This window comes from Aphis gossypii, chromosome X (assembly GCF_020184175.1).
Source record: "Aphis gossypii isolate Hap1 chromosome X, ASM2018417v2, whole genome shotgun sequence".
Classification (NCBI taxonomy): Eukaryota; Metazoa; Arthropoda; class Insecta; order Hemiptera; family Aphididae; genus Aphis; species Aphis gossypii.
Genome location: NC_065533.1, coordinates 19,670,276 through 19,690,582, shown reverse-complemented (window position 1 = coordinate 19,690,582; position 20,307 = coordinate 19,670,276). Strand labels below are relative to the sequence as shown.

Below are 20,307 nucleotides of genomic sequence, written 5' to 3'. Positions count from 1 at the left end.
GCACGCGAAAATATCTAATTTCGGGATTAGCTAAAACCGTCTAAAACGACAACACGTATTATATTAAGTTATAAAATGCAAACTAGGTGGTTATGAATCGTAGGTACGTTATCAATCTAGGAAGCATGAGAGCAGAATCAAAGAGGATGACTCGCGTGGAACGACAACCGATCGGAATCTTCTTGTGTGGTGTTTGCCGTTTTCCACCGTCGCTGTTGCAGGTGTGCAGGTGTTTCCCCAACGCTGCCGGCCGTCTGGGTGAAATGATGAATTTTTTCGAACGTATGCCAGGGGCCTGCACCGCGTTACTGCCGTGATCGGCGTGCCTATAATACGGATACGAAGCGCAAGTCCAGTCAGACCCGCCTGTACACTATCGAACCTATAGCTACTACCGGCGGGAAATTATTGAACTCTAGTGAAAATCGTAAACGGTCCATTCAGTAGCCGGAACACAAATGTTTAATGTTATATGAAAAACATATTTTGAAAAAAAAAATGAATGAAAAAGTAATGTAAACTTCAATCTACCTATCTTTACAGTTTTTAGTTTTTTGTTACCCATTGTACCTATTTATTGATTCTATAATGGTTAGTAATAATTCTACTTAATAACTCTTAAATGTATGATTCAAATATTAATTTAAACAATTTCGTATACCTATGTTATTATAATTCATTTTGATTTTATTGAACTTTAATTTATTAATAGTAATAGTTAAAAGTATAACGCACGTATGAATGGCAGTTAGCGAGTTTTGTCCTTACCGAAAAAGAGATAATGAGTTGAGGTTCTACGGAAAAAAAAATGTTAAAGTAAGTACCTACACAAAACTTGTTTCCGTAAAATTATAATTTTATGTTGATAAAAATTTTACTGTCTTTATTTGTGCACGTAGCAGAGATACAACGATATTATTGTATCCATCTAACTTGATTATTAACTAATGACTATAATAAAATTTCATACCTACCTTAAATAATTAGATACGTAACGGTAATAATACAATTCCAATATTTCATTTAAATTTCTCATAAAAATTGATAAAATAATGTATTCTAATAAGTAATGCAATAGGTACCTACTATACGATTAATATTATTAACAGCTAATGGGTAATTTATTATATAATGAAACAACAATTATTATTTCGTAAAATGTATAATTTACTTACTAGTTACTATACTTTTACTTATAAACACTTTACAACACCGCGTAATACTAATAAGGAAAAAAAACTACTTATACTAATATAAATTACTAAACTAATATAGTACCTACCTAATATTAAAAAACTTAGCATGAAATAAATTTATAATAATGTTGACTGACTAACGACATCATCGTTCGAAATTGTTTTTATACTATGTGTTTGTACAGTATTTTATCATTAAATGCAAACATACCTAACAGCTTTTTTTTTGTAGTTAAAGAACTATTAATCATTGCAGAGACTGGAAACTTTTTGTCATTACGAAGGTATATCATTATTTTCTAAACATCACAAAATAATTAGAAATAATATTTTAATAATAATTATAACATACAATATAAAATAATTAATAATATAATATGGGTACCTACTATATTTAATCAATTTTTTGAATGTTGTGTAAATTTGTGTGACTAATAAAGTATAGTTATAATAATATACCTATTCGAGGGCGACAGATCACTTACGATAGTACGATCAACATTTTGTTGGTACAATGATATAATACATTATTGAATTAAAATATAACATATTTATTTATGAGTGACCATTCAGCCACTAGACTATAGATGTAAGTACCTACTGTACAGTATAGTATAATGTTGGTATCACTTCTCCGTCTTTGTTTTTATCCACAATTATAAAGAAAAGTAGGTAGGTACTAGTAATTTTTACTTTTTGATTTATGCATTTTCAACTTAATAATTTAAATATGTATTATTTATCAAAATTCTATTTATTAATACTGTCTGTATAATTGAATAAATAAATAACTTAACGTTGACCTAACTTAATTTATTCAAATTAATTTTTCCATTTACTTGTTTATCTTAAGACTTAGACAATAATATTAAAGTTAACTATGGATTTCTGCATTTTGTACCAACTAATAAAAATATATTGAAATATTTTGATTGGATCTTAGCCAATTGGTCAATCGGTGTGTTCGTATTCTGAGTATAATTATATTAGTTTGTATGGCTCCATTAGTGAATACATTATCCAATAGGTATTGCTGCTATGTTTGAAATCCCTTGAAATTAATGTGAACATTTTGAACTATGTCCAAGTAAAATGACACATTCCTTACAGCAAAAAAATCAAAGTATACCTACTGCCGTTTCAGTTCTTTTAAAGTTTATCCATAGATTAAATATATTATAGGTACCTGTATCTGTATGATAGTTTTAAGCACGTTTATAACTTTTATTCATGTTAAACAATTGTATTTTATCTACGTACGATAACATATACGCCTATAAAGATAATAGGTACCTATGGGTGGAGCATAAAACATGATTGAGTTAAGTTTAAGAGGACACTTCGGAAATTACACTTACATTTGTTGCACATAGTGACGCGGAATGGTAATAAGAATTTTATCTGAATAATTCGTATGTTGGTTTTTTTACAATAATTCCGTTTTCAAGCGAGTTATGGTCACTTTTAAATTAAGGAGGTTTTAAAATAAAGTAAAATACTAGTTAAAAATTAAAAATTAGTTTTAAAATAACTAATCAGTTACTAACTGTACATACTTTTAAAAACTTAAATTTTAAAATTATTTTATATGTTTTTAAGTTAACGTGAATCATTTTTTTTTTTTATTTAGATATTTAGTGATTTAGTAGATATTTATTCGAACTAAGGTAGGTAATTCATATTAGAACTGCAGGTTATGGATGTAATTTGAAAGTTGTCGCAGTAAAATTGTTTATAACTGAAATTTAATTAGAGTACATTTATAATTGTTATCAATTTTATAAGTTTTATTTAAAGTAAGTCAAAATAAATGTTATAATAGTTTTGTTCATAAAAATATATTGGTAAAAATGGTTTAAATAAATCACAATAATTTTTATAATAATATCATAGAATGTATAAAATAAAGGTATTGTATTTTTCATAAAATGTATACCCATATTATATATTTTTGTTAAAATTCACGAACTGCAGGATAGATTCACTAAGTGTATATGCAACATATGTAAATATTATAATAAATACAATATATATATACACTTTTAATTTAAAGAAAAGCATCGATAACAAAGTTATTAGCCTATCAAATGGTTTTACATTATTTTACGTACTTATTATACATAAATAAATAATTTAAGTTTTACATTTTAAATTTACAATTTGTTTTTTTGTGAGTATTTCAATTATTTATCAACTAATTAAGAAATAATTTTTATTCTAGTAATCTTATTATATATTATTACATTTATAGCAGTTATAGGCAAGTATATTCTTTTTAAATAAAAGCGTTATAATAATATACCTATATATAAAATTTTTTGTAAAAAACTTGTATAATCACATAGTTAAAAAATGATTTACGAGATAACATTTTTTGTAGTACAAATTTTTTTGTGTCCTTCTGATAAAAATTGGTCTCCAGTTTTTAACAAAGTGTAATTTTCACATACATTACATTAAATTTTTGGAAAACAGATTTTTAAATTTTATAAATTAGGTTTTTCATTAATGAAACAATCAAACAACTTAGATGAAGCGATGAATCATAATATATGCAGTTATTGGAATATACACGAATACGTAATTTTTGCAAACTTTAAAATGCAACGACAATTTAAAATAGTCATACTCTTATGTTATTTTCGGTTCAGTTTTAATTGTTTACTATAAGGGATTGAAGCTATAACTATAAAGCACTCTTTTACGTTTCCAACTAGTCCTTAATTATTTTGCATTTTTCCTGTGAACGATGTAGCAAGAAATGTTTGTTGACAATTTAACAAAAATGTTCAAAACCATTCAAACTCTTTAATCAAAGGACTTACTTAAGTAATTAATGTACCAATTAGTCTCAGAAAAAAAGATTAAAAAAGTGGTGATGTCAGGACCTACTGACCTATTATCCAAAATTATATTAATAATAATATAGATATTATTACTAATATATTTTTATTATTTTTATAGTATACATATATTTATATTGCTGTTCATATATATATATAATATAATAACTGTAGTAATTAGTTTTTTTTTTTTTTGGTAATGTACCTATATTATATGGTAGGTTAAATTATTTTTTTCCAAAATAATATTGCATTTATTATATTATTAATTATTGTAATATAGTTTACCGGATCTAATTACTTATGTAATATTATTAATACTATGTAATTATATCATATTCGGTATATTATTGTTATCGACTTTTAAAATAATACCTACCAACTTACAGTAGAATTGTGTGTATTCATCGATTTGTGGGATAAATAGGCTACAGCGCCTATAGATATTAAAATTAATCTAAATATTTTAAGGATTTCATTGTGTATACCTATATAAATAATAATACAATAATATAGGTAAATGTTTCGAATTTCCACAAATAATATTTAATTTTAGATTTTTGAGTTTCAGTAGGAACTACTTAAAAGAATCTTATATTAATTAATTTTTAAGCATCAACTATAACAATTTAAAATTTAATACATTTTTTTTTAAATACCTACATCATTATACTTACGTTATATTTATATATCCACGTATAGGTATATTATACATAACTTGAGGTCTCGCAAAACACAATAAAACGTCGGCATTGGTCCAAACGTATAAGAAAAGAAAAGTCTCAAGAATATAAAACATAAAAGATATATACATTGACATTATAAAAGTATAACTAATATATGTATACCAACGTAAGGATATTTTGGTTTGTACGAAATCCAATTATTGTGCATGGTGGTGTAACAGTATTATATAGAAATAATCATATCTATCTTTATAAAGAGGAGTCGTTCGTTTTTAAAATACATTCGATTTGTACCTAACTATTTTGGAATTGAAATAAATCTGACTACATTTAAGTTTTGTACCTAGGTTACCTATACGATCATATAACTAGGTATATGTTGTATCTAACAGTGATAATAATATAATTTGTGTTTGCGCATTGCGCGTATTATGTGGTAAACAAAATTAATACCTATGCACAAGTGCGACCAGCGTTGTATTAAACAATTTGAGAACCCTTTAGCAGCAGTGGACATTTTGGGACCCCCTCGAAAACAATTCCGGGATAAGCGGTATACGCTATATTATATTTAATTTTATCAACGAATACTTTGAATTAATCTATAATTTGAACTATAATGAACTGATTTTAACAAACAAAACATTTATTTATTTTTAATTTAATTATTTTAAAAAAGCTTATTAATTTATTAAGAAAAGTATTACTGTAATGTTTATTATTTTCAACATATTAATAATAAAATTAATTGTGAATAAAAATGAAGGTAACGTTCAGTACATTTTAACGCTAACCCCTTTTAACTTCAAAGATTAACTCTTTTTAGTGCTTTTTGTGGTAAAAGTTGAAGATATCTTTCGCAAGTTTATTATGTCGTATTACGTGGTTGCAAATGGAAAAGAGTAAAACACTCGCCCGTATTTGGTCGATGAAAGCTGTGGCGATGCGCAATGTTGACGAATGACGATGACTGTATAGTATGGCATAAAAAATCGTAAGTTAAAAAAAAAAAACAAAAAAAACATAAGCTAAATCCAAAATTAAAAAAAAAAAATTAAATCAAATAAAAATAAAATATTTTATTTTCTATACAAATATATTAATATATTATTATAATAATTATAATGTGTAATATACATATTATTATATGTATATTAACCGTTATTCTGCAATGCAGTAAATTAAAAAAAATCATTTTCCACTGTCGCCGAGTTCTTAAAAAAATGAGAACTGATGAGTTTATTATTACTCTTACTTCATCTAATGATTCTAATGTATATTATGTGTATAATTATTACACTTAAATAGTGTTTTCAGTCTAGTACTGCGGTCTGCACCTCGGCCAGCATCTACTTCTCTCTTTACTCTCCTTAGACTCTACACGACCACTAACAGTATTAATGATGATAATAATAATAATTGTTATTATTGTTTTATCGCCATAGACATATTTACGTCGGTTTTTATGTTGACACGAAGCACCCGGCGAGCTCGAACTATTCAGCGTATAGTAACTATGCAATCCGCGGAACACCCGACCGTTAACGACGCTCGTCGCAGCGTAGGAGGTGTCCGATTACTCTTTGAACATCGGCCAAAGGTGAGAGTCGCGGGCGTATAGTAATGCGGTACAACTGACGCAAGTGTGGTTTATAATGCCGCCTTATTGAAATGGAAAAAAAAAACATCATTGACATAAAAACAGACGAAAACAAATAATAGGCAGTGATGGAGGTTGTAGTAATAATAAAAAAAGACGAAGTAAATCGGTCAGACTATTCTCAAATTGGATCTAAAATTTAAGTCCCTTCACGACCCTTTCACGGCCGCCCCGTAAGTAATTATAGGATAATTTCGGTAGATCACACCACAGTAGTATAGGTAAGTCATGCACTTTCTCGAAATTCCAGTGACATGAATAAATAAATTAAAATATAGGCGGTCCTGCAGGCACATGGCCAGGATTTTATTTCGGGAGGGCATGTTTGTACGACTATTAACGTAATCGATTGATCTTTACGATGCTCCATGCTCTCAGTGAAAATAATTATTATAAATTATACAAATATTATATATATATATATCTACTATATTACTATATAAATATATATATGTATATTGTATACAATATAAAATCGTGGGAGTCCCCTGGAAATGATTTATATGCCCTTAACAATGACATCAAATTGACATGCCTATACTAACCGTACTACTGACATTTATAGATGTGATATTCTATTTTATACTTTGAATAATGTTATACGAGTCAGGTTAAGTTGTATGTTGTCTGCAGGCATAGAGATACGAAATCGTGTTACGATTCGAGTGCAGATGACGGATCTGTATTTTGTTTAGCAATGAAATTCCGGTGTTACGTGTAGTACGCACGGCGGTCGTTTGGAAACGCGCTGTAATAATTTTGAACAAAAATTAATAGCGAATGATTAACGTTTATACTGTTTGGGTAAGTAAAATTATTTTATTAATTTTTGACTTTTATAATTATACATTACTACATTCTATTATTATTATTATACAAATACCTTTTAAAAGTTGTATAGTCCATTATTAACTAAGCAATTGTATTTAATTTAATTTTAATAATTTTAATTTTTTAATATTATACCACAATGTAGGTACGTTATTGTATAATACAATATATAAAACTATTTACCCATAAATTTACCCTATATTGGCTATATTCATATTGTATACTATTATAGTATATTGTAACTATTTGGCCAAACAAACCATATTTTGGATTAATTTTCTCAAACGGTCTACGCACATTAATATTAATAGATGTATGGCTAATAAATATTAAATGAGCATAGATATAACAGAAGACAGAAATATCCGCAACTAGTTGTATGTTAAAAATTCTGAGTGGGTAACTATAAAAAATAACCTAAAAACCGGGATACACCACAAGTATTTTATTGGTACCTATATATTACAGTTCTGAATTATTTTATTATATTTTACGATTGCATGTGTGAAAAATGTCCAAGTGCTAGGATGACTTGAATATAGGTTACGTGAAATTACCGTATTTGACATTTGTTATATTTTACGTGAAATCCGGTAGCTCGCGAATTTCAAAAACTCAAATGGACTTGCTAATTCTCGTGGATAATTTGCAGAATTTTGGCAAATGTCTCAGAATCTACACGTGGGTGGGCCAAATTCATATACGCATGCGAGTAAAAAAAATATAATATAATATAGTACGGCGATATCGTCAAAAAACCATACAATGTGTACGCACCTACCGACATACTATACGCGCACCATGAATTATAGTGTGTTCGTATAATCGTATGTCCGTCGCCGATCTTATAGTTTTGCCACATATACACACACATACACACACACGCACACACACATCGCGTGTTCCCCGCTTACTAGAGAAAGAAGCTTTGTTGTATAAATAGAATATATACTCATCTGACGCGAGGTGGTGGCAGCAGCTTCCGTGCACTGCAGCTCGTTGCCGCCGGAAGACCGGGCCCGGCTTGTATATTATTATTAATAAATATATATTTATTATCAGTGTGTGTTGGTGTGTATTATATTTATATTTCGTGAGACTGTACCGCGTACGGCAATAATTTTTTTACATTTTTTCTCCTGCTCTTGACTGTCATTTTTTATACGTCTGTGCTCGTATCGTGATCTCAATACTGTACGTATAACGCACCGCGTATCTTCGCCTGTAAACGTCTGCAGTCGTCTACGGATACCTGCCGTGGTGTCAACGAACATTCCGCGGTGTATAACGTTCTATTATAGGTGGGTAAAGCATATATCCAACGGGCTGTACACTATATAGGTAGGTATTTTACAATATAATATATCGTACACATAACATTATAATAACGCAACTCAAGCGGTTGCCAGTTCTAGAGAATTTCGTCAAGAAGATTTTAAAGTTATAGAAGGTGAATCGTAATTATATGATAACGTCGCGTCTCGCATAAACGAACGGAGTTTCTGTCGTACAGGTTTCTGTTTTGAAATACTTTCTCAAACGGTGACATTTTTCTGTAGTCTGTAAAGTACAGTCTGTACTTAATATTGTAATACAATAATTGTACTATGACAATTATTGCATGTAGGTTTATAATATGTAATCTCAATTCGAGTAAATTAATAAAAGTATAAAACATTAAAATAAAATAAATAAAACCCCATAATATTTAGCTATATAATGTAACGTTATTATGTTCTGTGTTCAAACTTCAAAGTGATAATCACGATCGACACGATCACGAATCAATTATTATTATATTGTATTGTATGATTTTATGCGCTTTTATCGTCATTAAATTTTTACAGTGATTATTTGATACATAACGATACTTTACGAGTAACTTTTACAAAAAACGCGAAAGCCTCAATTAAGTTCTCAAAAGGCCGAGGTGCCGAATATTTAGTCACGGGGTCTACCAATGAAAAACAAAACGATTGAACATGAACAACTGTTTATTTATATAATTAAATTTATAGACTCCAGGGTACCTTTGCCGACTGCCCCCCCTAAGGAAATGTCGTTTCTGCATTGCTTCTTTCTGATTTTTGTTTCCGTAAACACATCAATAATCATTTTCACAAAATTTACCCTCCAAGCTGTTTATTATCATTCATACTAGTTAATTTCAACATTTTATCTTCGTTTGCATATATATTTTACCTACTTTTATAGAATAAATAGAATGGAATAATGGATAGCGAAAACCATACAATTCAGATTATTGCAGCTACATTAAATGACAACTATGTAAAATAATCACAATATTAAAACGATATAGTTTATTATTTTTCAATATTAGATACCGCCCACTTATTATTAAAACTATTTTAATTATAATATTTTTAACGCAATAAAATTGTGTACCTATAGGTATATACTCGTAGACCAGTAGGTCGTTTTTTCCATCTCGCCACCCTATTATTATTTATTACGGCACCGCGGCTTGTAAAGGTTATACATTATAATTATGTTTTATGTCATACGGTGTGTTTGGAAAGTGTATGAAATTGTTTTTTTAGTTGTGCACTAACGTTTTGAACACACCGTATAGAAGCGCACTCTCCCGCAATCGTACAAATGTACAATAATAATATGACGGCAGAAAAAAATATTAATAATAATAATAATATAATAATAATAAGAAACCGTCCGCGGCCGGCCGGCCGGCGTACACGCTCTAAGTATTTTAAAAATAATTATAACCATATACCTAAGCTCCGCGTGCGAGATATACCGCACGTCCCGCCGCGGCCGGTCCGCCGCAGCCTCCGTCGTCGATCGAATGCGCACAGCGAGACGACGCCGCGGCGGCACGCTGTATAATAATAGAAATCCATTTCGATATACGCGCGACACGCTTGTTCATACGACCGATCTCCGTGTTTCTCTCTGCCCGCAGGTCCGACCGACTGTGCGTGCGCCTTTTATTCGCAAACGGACAGAGACCGAGCGCGGACGAGCGGACGAACGTTGACAAATGCGCCGAAATGCGCCGCCGCACAGTGACGCAGCCGAGCGCGATGTCCGTTTGAAACGTTATTATAATTATTGTTACCGTCATTGAAGAGCCGGAACGAGCGACGACGACGTCTGGTCGTCCGTATAACAGCAAAAACAGCCGCAGCCGCAGCCCGGCCAACTCGCCACGATGGCCGACAGCGAGGGAAGTTCGGAACAGGACGATGTGTCGTTTCTCCGGACCGTAAGTCTCGACGAATTTATTAAATTATAGCCATTATTTTTATTTTTTTTATAATATTGTATAGTATATTGATACAGATGAAATTCTGCTATATACATAAATGTATATAGATATAAAATATAATATAACGTCTTAATCTATATAGGTAGGTATGCGTTTGTATACGCGCGGCTTATAGTTATAGAGTTGGAATCAAAATAATATCTCGAAATATTCCTCGAGACTTTTCGAGTGCTCTTTTCCCCGTTTTCTAACCCTTTAGCTGGTTGCTATAGAATGACTCACTGCACACGAATTCCGTTTAGTTTATATGTTGGTGGTTGCCATTGGTTTAAGAAAAAAATTTAAAAAACATAATATTGGTTTAAATTATAAATAAACAAGCCTATCTGCAATACTTTGCAAATAGATTTTTTTGAAATAAAAAAAAAATAATATTAATTCATTTATTGTTTGTTATTCAAATGGACATCAAAAGGCAATATAATTTTTGTATAGATTACACCCAAATGCTGATTTCCTATCTCGGTCGAATTAGAACGTAAAATGAGGTATACCTAATAAAACCGATACCTATATGGCTATACACCGACATAGCACTATATTTTATAATTGATAATTTTTCTTGAGCTGTCATATTTGACAGCTAGTAAAAACTAAAAATAATAAATATAATATTGTATAATATATAAGTAATATAATAATAATAATAACAATAATAATAATAATAATATATAATATATAATATAATATACAGTTTGAGAATGCTATGATATGCATTTTAATTTTATTGTGATGTTTCCCGGGTTATAATGATTTATACATAAAATTTACTTAATTAATAATCTGATACATTTAAACATACTTCTTAAAATATTTGTTGTATATAGCAACACGGGTGAAAAGAATTATTATTATATTTTTGTTATTTTGTTTTGGATGAACAGAAAAATTTACCATTAACAATTACCATTAAATCTTTATAAGTTATTAAATACATAAATACATTTTCTAAGCATCTCAGCAATAATACAATAAGTATTATTTATTATAAAATATAAATACATGTTGTAATAAGTTATCAATATTAATATTTGGGCGAAAAGTTTATACGTGTTATGCATTACAAAATGAGAAAAATGATTTTTCAGCCTATAGAATATATTTTCACTGGGTGGTGAATAAAGTGGTTTATGTATTAATGACTTGAATAGCCCAAAATTAAACCATGTACTGAAAATGCAAATCTAAATAACTGGTGAAATTTTCAAGTATACCACTAATACATTTTGAATAATAACAAATATTTAAAATCGTTTGAAGATAAATTGTTATCGTTACGTGATTTCGTAAAAATTTAAAATTCAGGTGCTCTCAAAATTTTTCCTTTAATGACACTCGAGTTTTCTGTATAGTTATTTGAAGGAAAACTCATAAAAATTTAAAATTGTGTCCAATAATTTTTGTTTTTTTTTCAACCACGATAAGAACAACTTATAAGAAACTTTGTATTAAATTTTCAAGTGTTTTTGGGAAACCAAAATTTTTTTATTGACAATTCAAAAAAAAAAAAACACTAGGAAAAATCGAAAATTTCAGTTGTCTATAAATAGTTCAAAAAAGCCAGAATATTTTGAAAATTTAACCATGTATAGATAACATTAATTTAAACATTGTGTGACAAATTCAAGTATCTACAGTAATTCGTTTTTGAGTTACAACAATATAAAAAATCGATTTTGTTGAAAAGTGGTATTGCACTTATGCGTAAAAATTCCCCTTTTTCGTCACTTTTTTATGGGTTTTCTCAATGTTTTTGAAAACTGCTAGAAACTTTTTACTTTTGGCCTCTATAATACACTAAGGATACTCAATTTTCCTCCGAAAACCACCCTTGAAGTTTTAAATTGAAGCATTATTTCGTCATGTTATTGTGTACAGTGTACACAGTACACAGACACAACAACAACAAAAAACCACACATCATTGTAGAATCAATACTCTGTTCAGAATCTAAAACAACATTTTTTTTTAGGTAATTCAAAATTGTATAATTCTATTTATATTATTTTTTTAGCAAAAAATAAATTAAGTTTGATTAATTTGATTTAAACGAAAAATTAAATAAATCATCTATTGATAATTATTATTTATTAATTAGTAATTCATGGACTATAATCTGTATTTACTTTACTTTGTTTTTTTTTTTTTTTTAATTATTATCTTATGGATTTTAATTACAAAACAATTAAGTATTGGTACTATAAACAAAAAATTGTTCAGAAATTGAAAAATGCATTCGATTCAAAATCTACAACAAAAGAGGATATACATAGTTGACTTACTTACATAAAATTAAATTAAAAATAATGATTAATGGCAACTTAAAATTAAAACAATTTAACATGAATTATTATTAAGATACTATACCTATACCTAGTATCTTATAATTAGTTTTTGAAATCTACGATTATACTGAGCATACCTATATTTATATAATTGTTCCAATAGAAATACAATTATAGAAATAAAACTAAGGTAATACCTTCATATTATTATCTACTTATAGGTATGTTTTATTACCAAAATGTATAATCTATAATAAATCAGTTGTCAACAACAAATATATTTGTTTTATAATTCACTATTACTACTGATATAGCAATTAATAAGATACGGTGAAGTATATAGTATCTCATACATTCGATTATAAACAAAAACATGAACTTAAAAAAAAGTCGGCAAGTGAGTACCGCTCTGCTGTACATTAGGTGCTGTATGGATCATTATTATATATTATAGGAGTGTTAAATTTGAATCCAATGATAGTTATCATTGTATACGAAAAACGATTCTGAACGAAGATGATTTGTCAGCCTAGGATATAATTTCTAGTGGTTGGTGAAAAAGGTGGTTTAAAAAAACCAGCTTATATTAAAAAATATTTTGAAAATTAAATCACGTAAAGAAAACGCGAATCTTAATAACTGGTAAAATTTTCAAGTATCTACGACTTATACTTTTTGAATAATAACAAATATTTTAAAATCGTTTGAGGATAAATCGTTATCATTACGCTATTTCGTTAAAATTTAAAATTCAAACGCACTTAAAATTTTTCCTAAATGATGCTTCGAGTTTCCTATAGATACTTGAAGGTAAAATTATGGAAAACTTAGTGTTGTATTTTTAATCCTTAGTTATAAACACAAAAATTTTATGATTTTTCAACTTCAAATATTTCGCAAATATTCATAATTTTGACGAATTTTCGTCAAAATTAGAACTTCAAATGCTAATAAAAAAAATTGTGCCTATGTATTCTTATAATTTTTTAATCACTATAGAATAAACATATGAGGAACTTTGTATTAAATTTTCAAGTATTTTGATAGGGCCAAAAAAATTTTATCGACATTCAAAAATATTTTTTCAGAAAAATTGAAAATTTCAGTTGTCTATAAATAGCTCAAAAAAAGTCAAAAATTTTGAAATTTAATCACGTAAAGAAACGCGAATCTTATAACTGGTAAAATTTTCAAGTATCTACGATTATACTTTTTGAATAATAACAAATATCAAAAATCGTTTGAGGCTAAACTGTTATTTAACGCGGTTTTGTAAAAATTTAAATTTCAAACACTCATAAAAATTTTTTGCCTGAATCCGGTAGAGTTTTTTTTACAGATATTTGAAGAAAAAAGTATGGAGAACCTTGTACCAAATTTTCAAAACTTAGTTATAAAAGAAAAAAATTTTATGATTTTTCAACTTCAAAATTTCTTGCAAATTTCGCGTTTTCGACAGATTTCGTAAAAATTGAACTAAAAACGCTTAAAAAAAAAATTGTGACTAACGATTTTTAATTTTTTTTAGCTACATAAAAACAACTCATAAGGAACCTTGTATTAAATTTTCAAAAACTTTTTGGTCATCCAAAAATTTTATCGACACTTTAAAAAAAAATTTTCAAAAAAATCGAAAATTTCAGTAGTCTATAAATAACTCAAAAAAAGTCAAAATTTTTTGAAAATTTAACTATATACGGATAACACTGACATTAACTTGGTGAAAATTTCAAGTATTTTCAGTGATTAGTTTTTGAATTACAACCATAAAAAAAAATCGATTTGGTCGAAAACTGGTTTTGCGTAAAAATTGCCGTTTTCCGTCATTTTTTTTTTTGTTTTTCTCGATTTTTTTGAAAACTGTTGGAAAATGTTAACTTTTTACCTCTATAATGCACCAAGGATATTCACTTTTACATCGGAACCACCCCCATTGTTTGAAATTGGAGCATTATTTCGACTAGTTATGCTGTACACAGACACAAAAAAAAAAAAAACAAAAAAAAAAAAAAAAAAAACATACATCATTGTAAAATCAATACATTCTTCACTCCGTTCAGAATCTAAAATAGTAGAGATACTAGGTACTAGGTAGGTACACCAAAATTTCTAATAATATAGTTCTGAAGTATCAGGCCCTCCTCTCCCAAATTGATCACTGAATATTACTGCTGAACTGTTGTAGTATTCCTACTACCTACTAAATAATTATAATATTATTTATTTATATGGGTAAAAATTGAGAATATTGTATTTATATTTATACGTAGGTAAATGCGTAAATGCATTCTGAACCCAATTCTAGCAATTTTGTTTTAAAAATTAAGAAGTACCTATGTTATATTTATCAGTTTATAGTACTTACGAAGTAGTTTACGCTCTTTTGTCTTTAGTCTATATGTAATTATAAATATAGTTACGATTCGCCGTACTTAACGGAATTTAAGCTTCTATTTTATCATCATCACTACTATTATATTTTAATACCAAATAATACATATTTACACAGTAAACGTATACATTATTTATAGTAGTAAGAGGGAATTTAGTGAATTTTATTTTCCTGTTAATCCAAATAAAAATGAAATAAGTAAAATTATTAATATAGAATTTTATTTATTGAACTAATTATAATTATATAAGATAACTAATAAGAAAATCCTTATAAACCCATACATTATCAGTACTTATAATGTTCACACCTAAAAAATATGCCTATTTATTGCCAATTGTGTATATGTGTACCTTAAATATTATTCTAATAAAAAAATTTAACGAAAAAAAAATAATAATAATGAGAAAATATGAAAATCAATTATCTTTTAATTTTTTAAAATATTTATTTAGAATTGTGTACCTATAATTAACTTAAACTACGATTTTTATATCAATTTAACATAGATCAACTAAAAAATAATATTATTACAAATTAAATGAAAAATAGCAAATTCCATTAAGTCTTTTTACTGAAAATTATATTTTTTACTTCAGATATAATTTTATGTAGGTATGTAATTTGTCGATAAATTTATAGTTAACATGACTAGTGACCAGTGGAGTCGAATTAAAATCATCATTATTGATAAAGGCACTCGCTTCCTCTCTTCAAGCTGTTTTTTCAATTAATGAATTAACATTAAATTGTCATTAAATAAATAATAAATGTATTGGTTTTAAAATGATGTGCATTTTTTATTTTTGTGTTTATTATCACTTTTTGAAGTAGTGAAAATACTTCAATCATCAACTTAAGGTAGTTTTTAATAGAAAATGTGCTTAGTCAATACTTTGGCTACTTTGGTACCTAAAAGTAATAAATTTCCAGTTATCTTTGTATAAAGAAGAGAAACAAAAGATATTACAGAGAAATCTGTAACTTTTAAATAAAACTAGGTTTTGACAAAATTAATATTAAACGTAGTATTTTATTTTATTTCAAAAATGAATAACTGATTACTACTTGAATAAAAAAAAAAAAAAAATTATTAATTTATAGATATGATAGAAAAAATAAATAACTTTTAACAATATAAATATATTTTAAAATATCCTTAGAAATATAGGAAGCTCAGATTAATTTTTCGTGTATAAAGATTAATCATTCCATTCAAATTTAAACATTATCATTACAAATACTGAAATACCTACATAATTTTAAGGTATACGATAGAAACCTACTATAGGTACATCAGAGCTAATTTTTTTGTCTTATTTTATAAGTATTATATACATTTTTTCACTTGTTTATATCTTTTTGACTAGTAGTTAACTGTATAAATATTGTTTTATTGCTAATATTTTTGATTTTCTGAATAACAGTTTTTGTAATAAAATTATTTTTAATTTACTTTTTTTTATTGAGGTGAATAAAATTGATCAAACCATTGTTGTGTTTGTTATTATTTTTAGTCTAATAAACCTTCTATGTATTATATTTTTTATTTTTATTTTATTTTATTTTCGTATATTAGTGGTTTCGATAAATTTTCATAAGCCGAAACTCGCATAATAATATTATACCATAATTGTCTCAAATATTAAAATCAATGCTTATAATATACATTATACAATATTATGTATAGTGCTTTTTTTTTTATATATATTAACATTTTAATGTGAAGTAGTCAGTTGGTGTCCATTTAAAATGGTCTTCTATATCAATGTTTCTCAAACTTTTTGCAATGGCAACCCATACATTTAATCTTTTTTGGGTACGCGAATCTCTACTGAAAAAAAATCAAGTATACATAAAATACTACATAAATAATTTACGGCTAAAATAAGTAATAACCGTAATCGTTACTACGAGTCGCGACCCACAATTGGGTCATGACCCAGGGTTTGGGAAACGCTGGTCTATATCATTACGCCTAGTAATTTTACCAAATATACTGTGGAGTGTAGAGTAGTAAAGTCTATATATTATATGTTACAATTAAAGTGTTGAAATCCATTACTTTGTGAATTAACTAGTTAGTTCATGAATTACCTGTAAATGTTAGTTAGAGTGTGAAATAATATATGAAAATTATACGTTAACTAGTTTTTTCATAGAATATTTTTTTTTAGTAATTCTATACAATTTTAGTTTGATTTCCGATAAGTATAGAATACGTTAAAATTTAAAATATATTATAATATTTTGTTGATTTATTTTTGAATTAATTATTTATTTATATAGTGGCATTTAAAGTTGCAAAATATTTCTTTTTTTCTACAAACACAGTGAACACATATAACTGTAAAATTATTACTCAACGTTGTAAACGATAATCTTATAATAATACGATAAACGTATATGAACATTGCTTATTGGAGCTTAGCGGTAATTTATATTTAATACGAGACACAATTAAACCTAACCGAGACGAAATTTAAGACATGACTTCAGTGTTAATGTGTTATCGGTGATTGGTGATTTATTTTGTACAATTTGACGCATTTACAAAGTGATGGTAGACAATGTATAAAATAGCTAGTTAACGTATAAAATATATTTATTATCTACACTTTTTAGTTATTTCATAAACTATCTGATTCAAAACTAAAACTGTAACATAAATACCTCAATACAATTTTTATTACAGATCTATTAATTATTTATCCCTTTACACTTATTAATTATTATGTAATTTTTTTAAGTTTTAGTTTAACTTTATGAGTTGTTCTCAAACTCTTTTAAACGATTTATGTTTATTTTTTAATATTATACTCTTTTCAGTAATCAGTAAAAACACCATTTATCGACTACTGAGAGTCCCAAGTTTGTTTTTATTTATTTAGTCTAATTAATATTAAAATATTATTATTTTTAATTTAAACAGCAATAACTCACGAGATATTAAGTTAAATACGTTATAATTAGTAGTGATACCTAAAAATATACTTAAAAAAATTTTACTTTTAATCAATGGTTCATATATCTCATCTTGGCATCCAATATTATTTTCTCTAAATCAAAATTTCTTTAGAACATTTTAAGAACCTGTGCATGATTTTTAATAATTTTAGCAATTTCAAACGAAATGAATAGATTGTTAGACAAACATGATATTAAACAAGATATTATAGCAAAATTATTATTGATTTCTTATAAATCAATGAAAATAAACATGAGAAATTTAAATTAAACGTCTTAATAACGTAGTTCTTATCCATTTTTATTGATATATTTGACATTTGAGAATACTTATACAATAGAAATCGTGTGACAGAGTGGAAGGTGGAGTGAAATTTGATTTAAGCGATGTTTAAGAATATAATTTTTTATAATGCGAGGCACAAAATATCATACAAATACGTGAGGTTCGGGGAAGAGGCAGTAGGGCTCTTATCTAAGACCGGTTAGATTAGGCTAGGCTGAGTGATGTCTTTAGTTTTGATATTTTAACTAAACTAATAATACCACTTTTTCTGTAAAATATATATATTCAAATTAACTTTCAATTATATTATCGCTATTTTTAGCAGTAAATGTAATATTACTGTACATACTGACAGCATCAAACATCATCTATTTTGTTATCATTTTGACTTTGTTTTGTCATTTTTTTCAGTCACTATTTCAAAATAATTATTGAATACTTATGTATAATATATTTGATTTCAGAATTATTATTAATATTAACCAATTTATTTTTATGTTAAATCTGTGTAGTTTAAAATAAATTCGTATTATTTCTCAAATTATAATCATTTTTATATAACATACGCTTTAATATTTATATATTATTTTAAATTTTATTTCTGTAGTAATGTTTTAAAAATTTATTTAATGAGTATAATTTATTAGGTACAAATATTTTATAAGTTGGTAACAATAATTTTTAATATTCAAATATTATCATTAACTACGTATTTCATGAATTTCATTTTAAATTAAATTTAGGAAAATGTTTTTCAATAAAATCTATAGGTTGCTAAAATTTTGATTACATTAGCTGTAAAATAAAAATAATAATTACCTATGTTTAATAGGAAGATATGGTGTGTTTATCATGCACTGCGACTGGAGAAAGAGTTTGTCTTGCAGCTGAAGGATTTGGAAATCGGCACTGTTACTTGGAAAATATTGCCGATAAAGTAATATTCAATATTCAAAAAAATAAATAAAAAATTAAACTAATTATAATTTTTTTTTAAATTATACTGTAGAATATTCCACCCGACTTGTCTCAGTGTGTATTTGTCATTGAACAAGCATTATCAGTGAGAGCTTTACAAGAACTAGTTACAGCTACAAGTTCTCAAGAAGTAATTAAATTATTGCTTTGAATTCGTTCAAATATTTACTTTTGTATTATAAACAAAAATTTTTTTTAGGGAAAAGGTGGAACTGGATCTGGACACCGAACATTGTTGTATGGAAATGCTATTTTATTACGTCATCAAAATAGCGATATGGTTTGACTATAAATAAATAAATATCCATTAAAAAAAGCAAAAATAAAATAAAAATTTTTATACAAAATATTTACAGTATTTAGCTTGTTTATCAACAAGTTCGTCAAATGATAAATTATCTTTTGACGTTGGTTTACAAGAGCATTCACAAGGTGAAGCTTGTTGGTGGACTGTGCATCCAGCATCGAAACAACGATCAGAGGGTGAAAAAGTTAGAGTTGGAGATGATCTAATTTTAGTGTCTGTGGCAACTGAACGGTATTTGGTACGTTAACATTCCCTGTGTAATGAAACAATTTAACAATATAAAATAATAATAATATTTTTGATTTGTATTATAGCACACCGCCAAAGAAAATGAGTTATCTGTAGTTAATGCATCATTTCACGTAACTCATTGGTCAGTACAACCATATGGTACTGGTATCAGTAGAATGAAATACGTTGGTTATGTTTTTGGTGGAGACGTACTAAGATTCTTTCATGGCGGTGATGAGTGCTTGACAATACCGTCGACGTGGAGCAATGTATCTGGACAAAAGTATGTATTGAACATTAAGTAAAATACATTTTAAATATGACGTGTACCTTTATAA

At 27.2% G+C, this 20,307-nt stretch overlaps 1 protein-coding gene across 2 annotated transcripts in view; it reads left to right on the top strand.

Moving 5' to 3' along the window:
- The first annotated feature begins 8,309 nt into the window (after nucleotides 1–8,309).
- LOC114127583 (ryanodine receptor) overlaps nucleotides 8,310–20,307 on the top strand; it is a 55,092-nt gene continuing 43,094 nt past the window's right edge. Inside the window, exons 1-7 of one of the 2 annotated variants that reach the window (XM_050207803.1) lie at nucleotides 8,310–8,557; nucleotides 10,158–10,460; nucleotides 19,286–19,390; nucleotides 19,463–19,561; nucleotides 19,631–19,711; nucleotides 19,788–19,976; nucleotides 20,053–20,252. In XM_050207803.1, the coding sequence (XP_050063760.1) occupies nucleotides 10,407–10,460; nucleotides 19,286–19,390; nucleotides 19,463–19,561; nucleotides 19,631–19,711; nucleotides 19,788–19,976; nucleotides 20,053–20,252 (728 nt within the window). In that variant the 5' untranslated portion in view covers nucleotides 8,310–8,557; nucleotides 10,158–10,406. The remainder of the gene's footprint in view (nucleotides 8,558–10,157; nucleotides 10,461–19,285; nucleotides 19,391–19,462; nucleotides 19,562–19,630; nucleotides 19,712–19,787; nucleotides 19,977–20,052; nucleotides 20,253–20,307) is intronic. The other variant, XM_050207804.1, reaches the window with a different exon arrangement.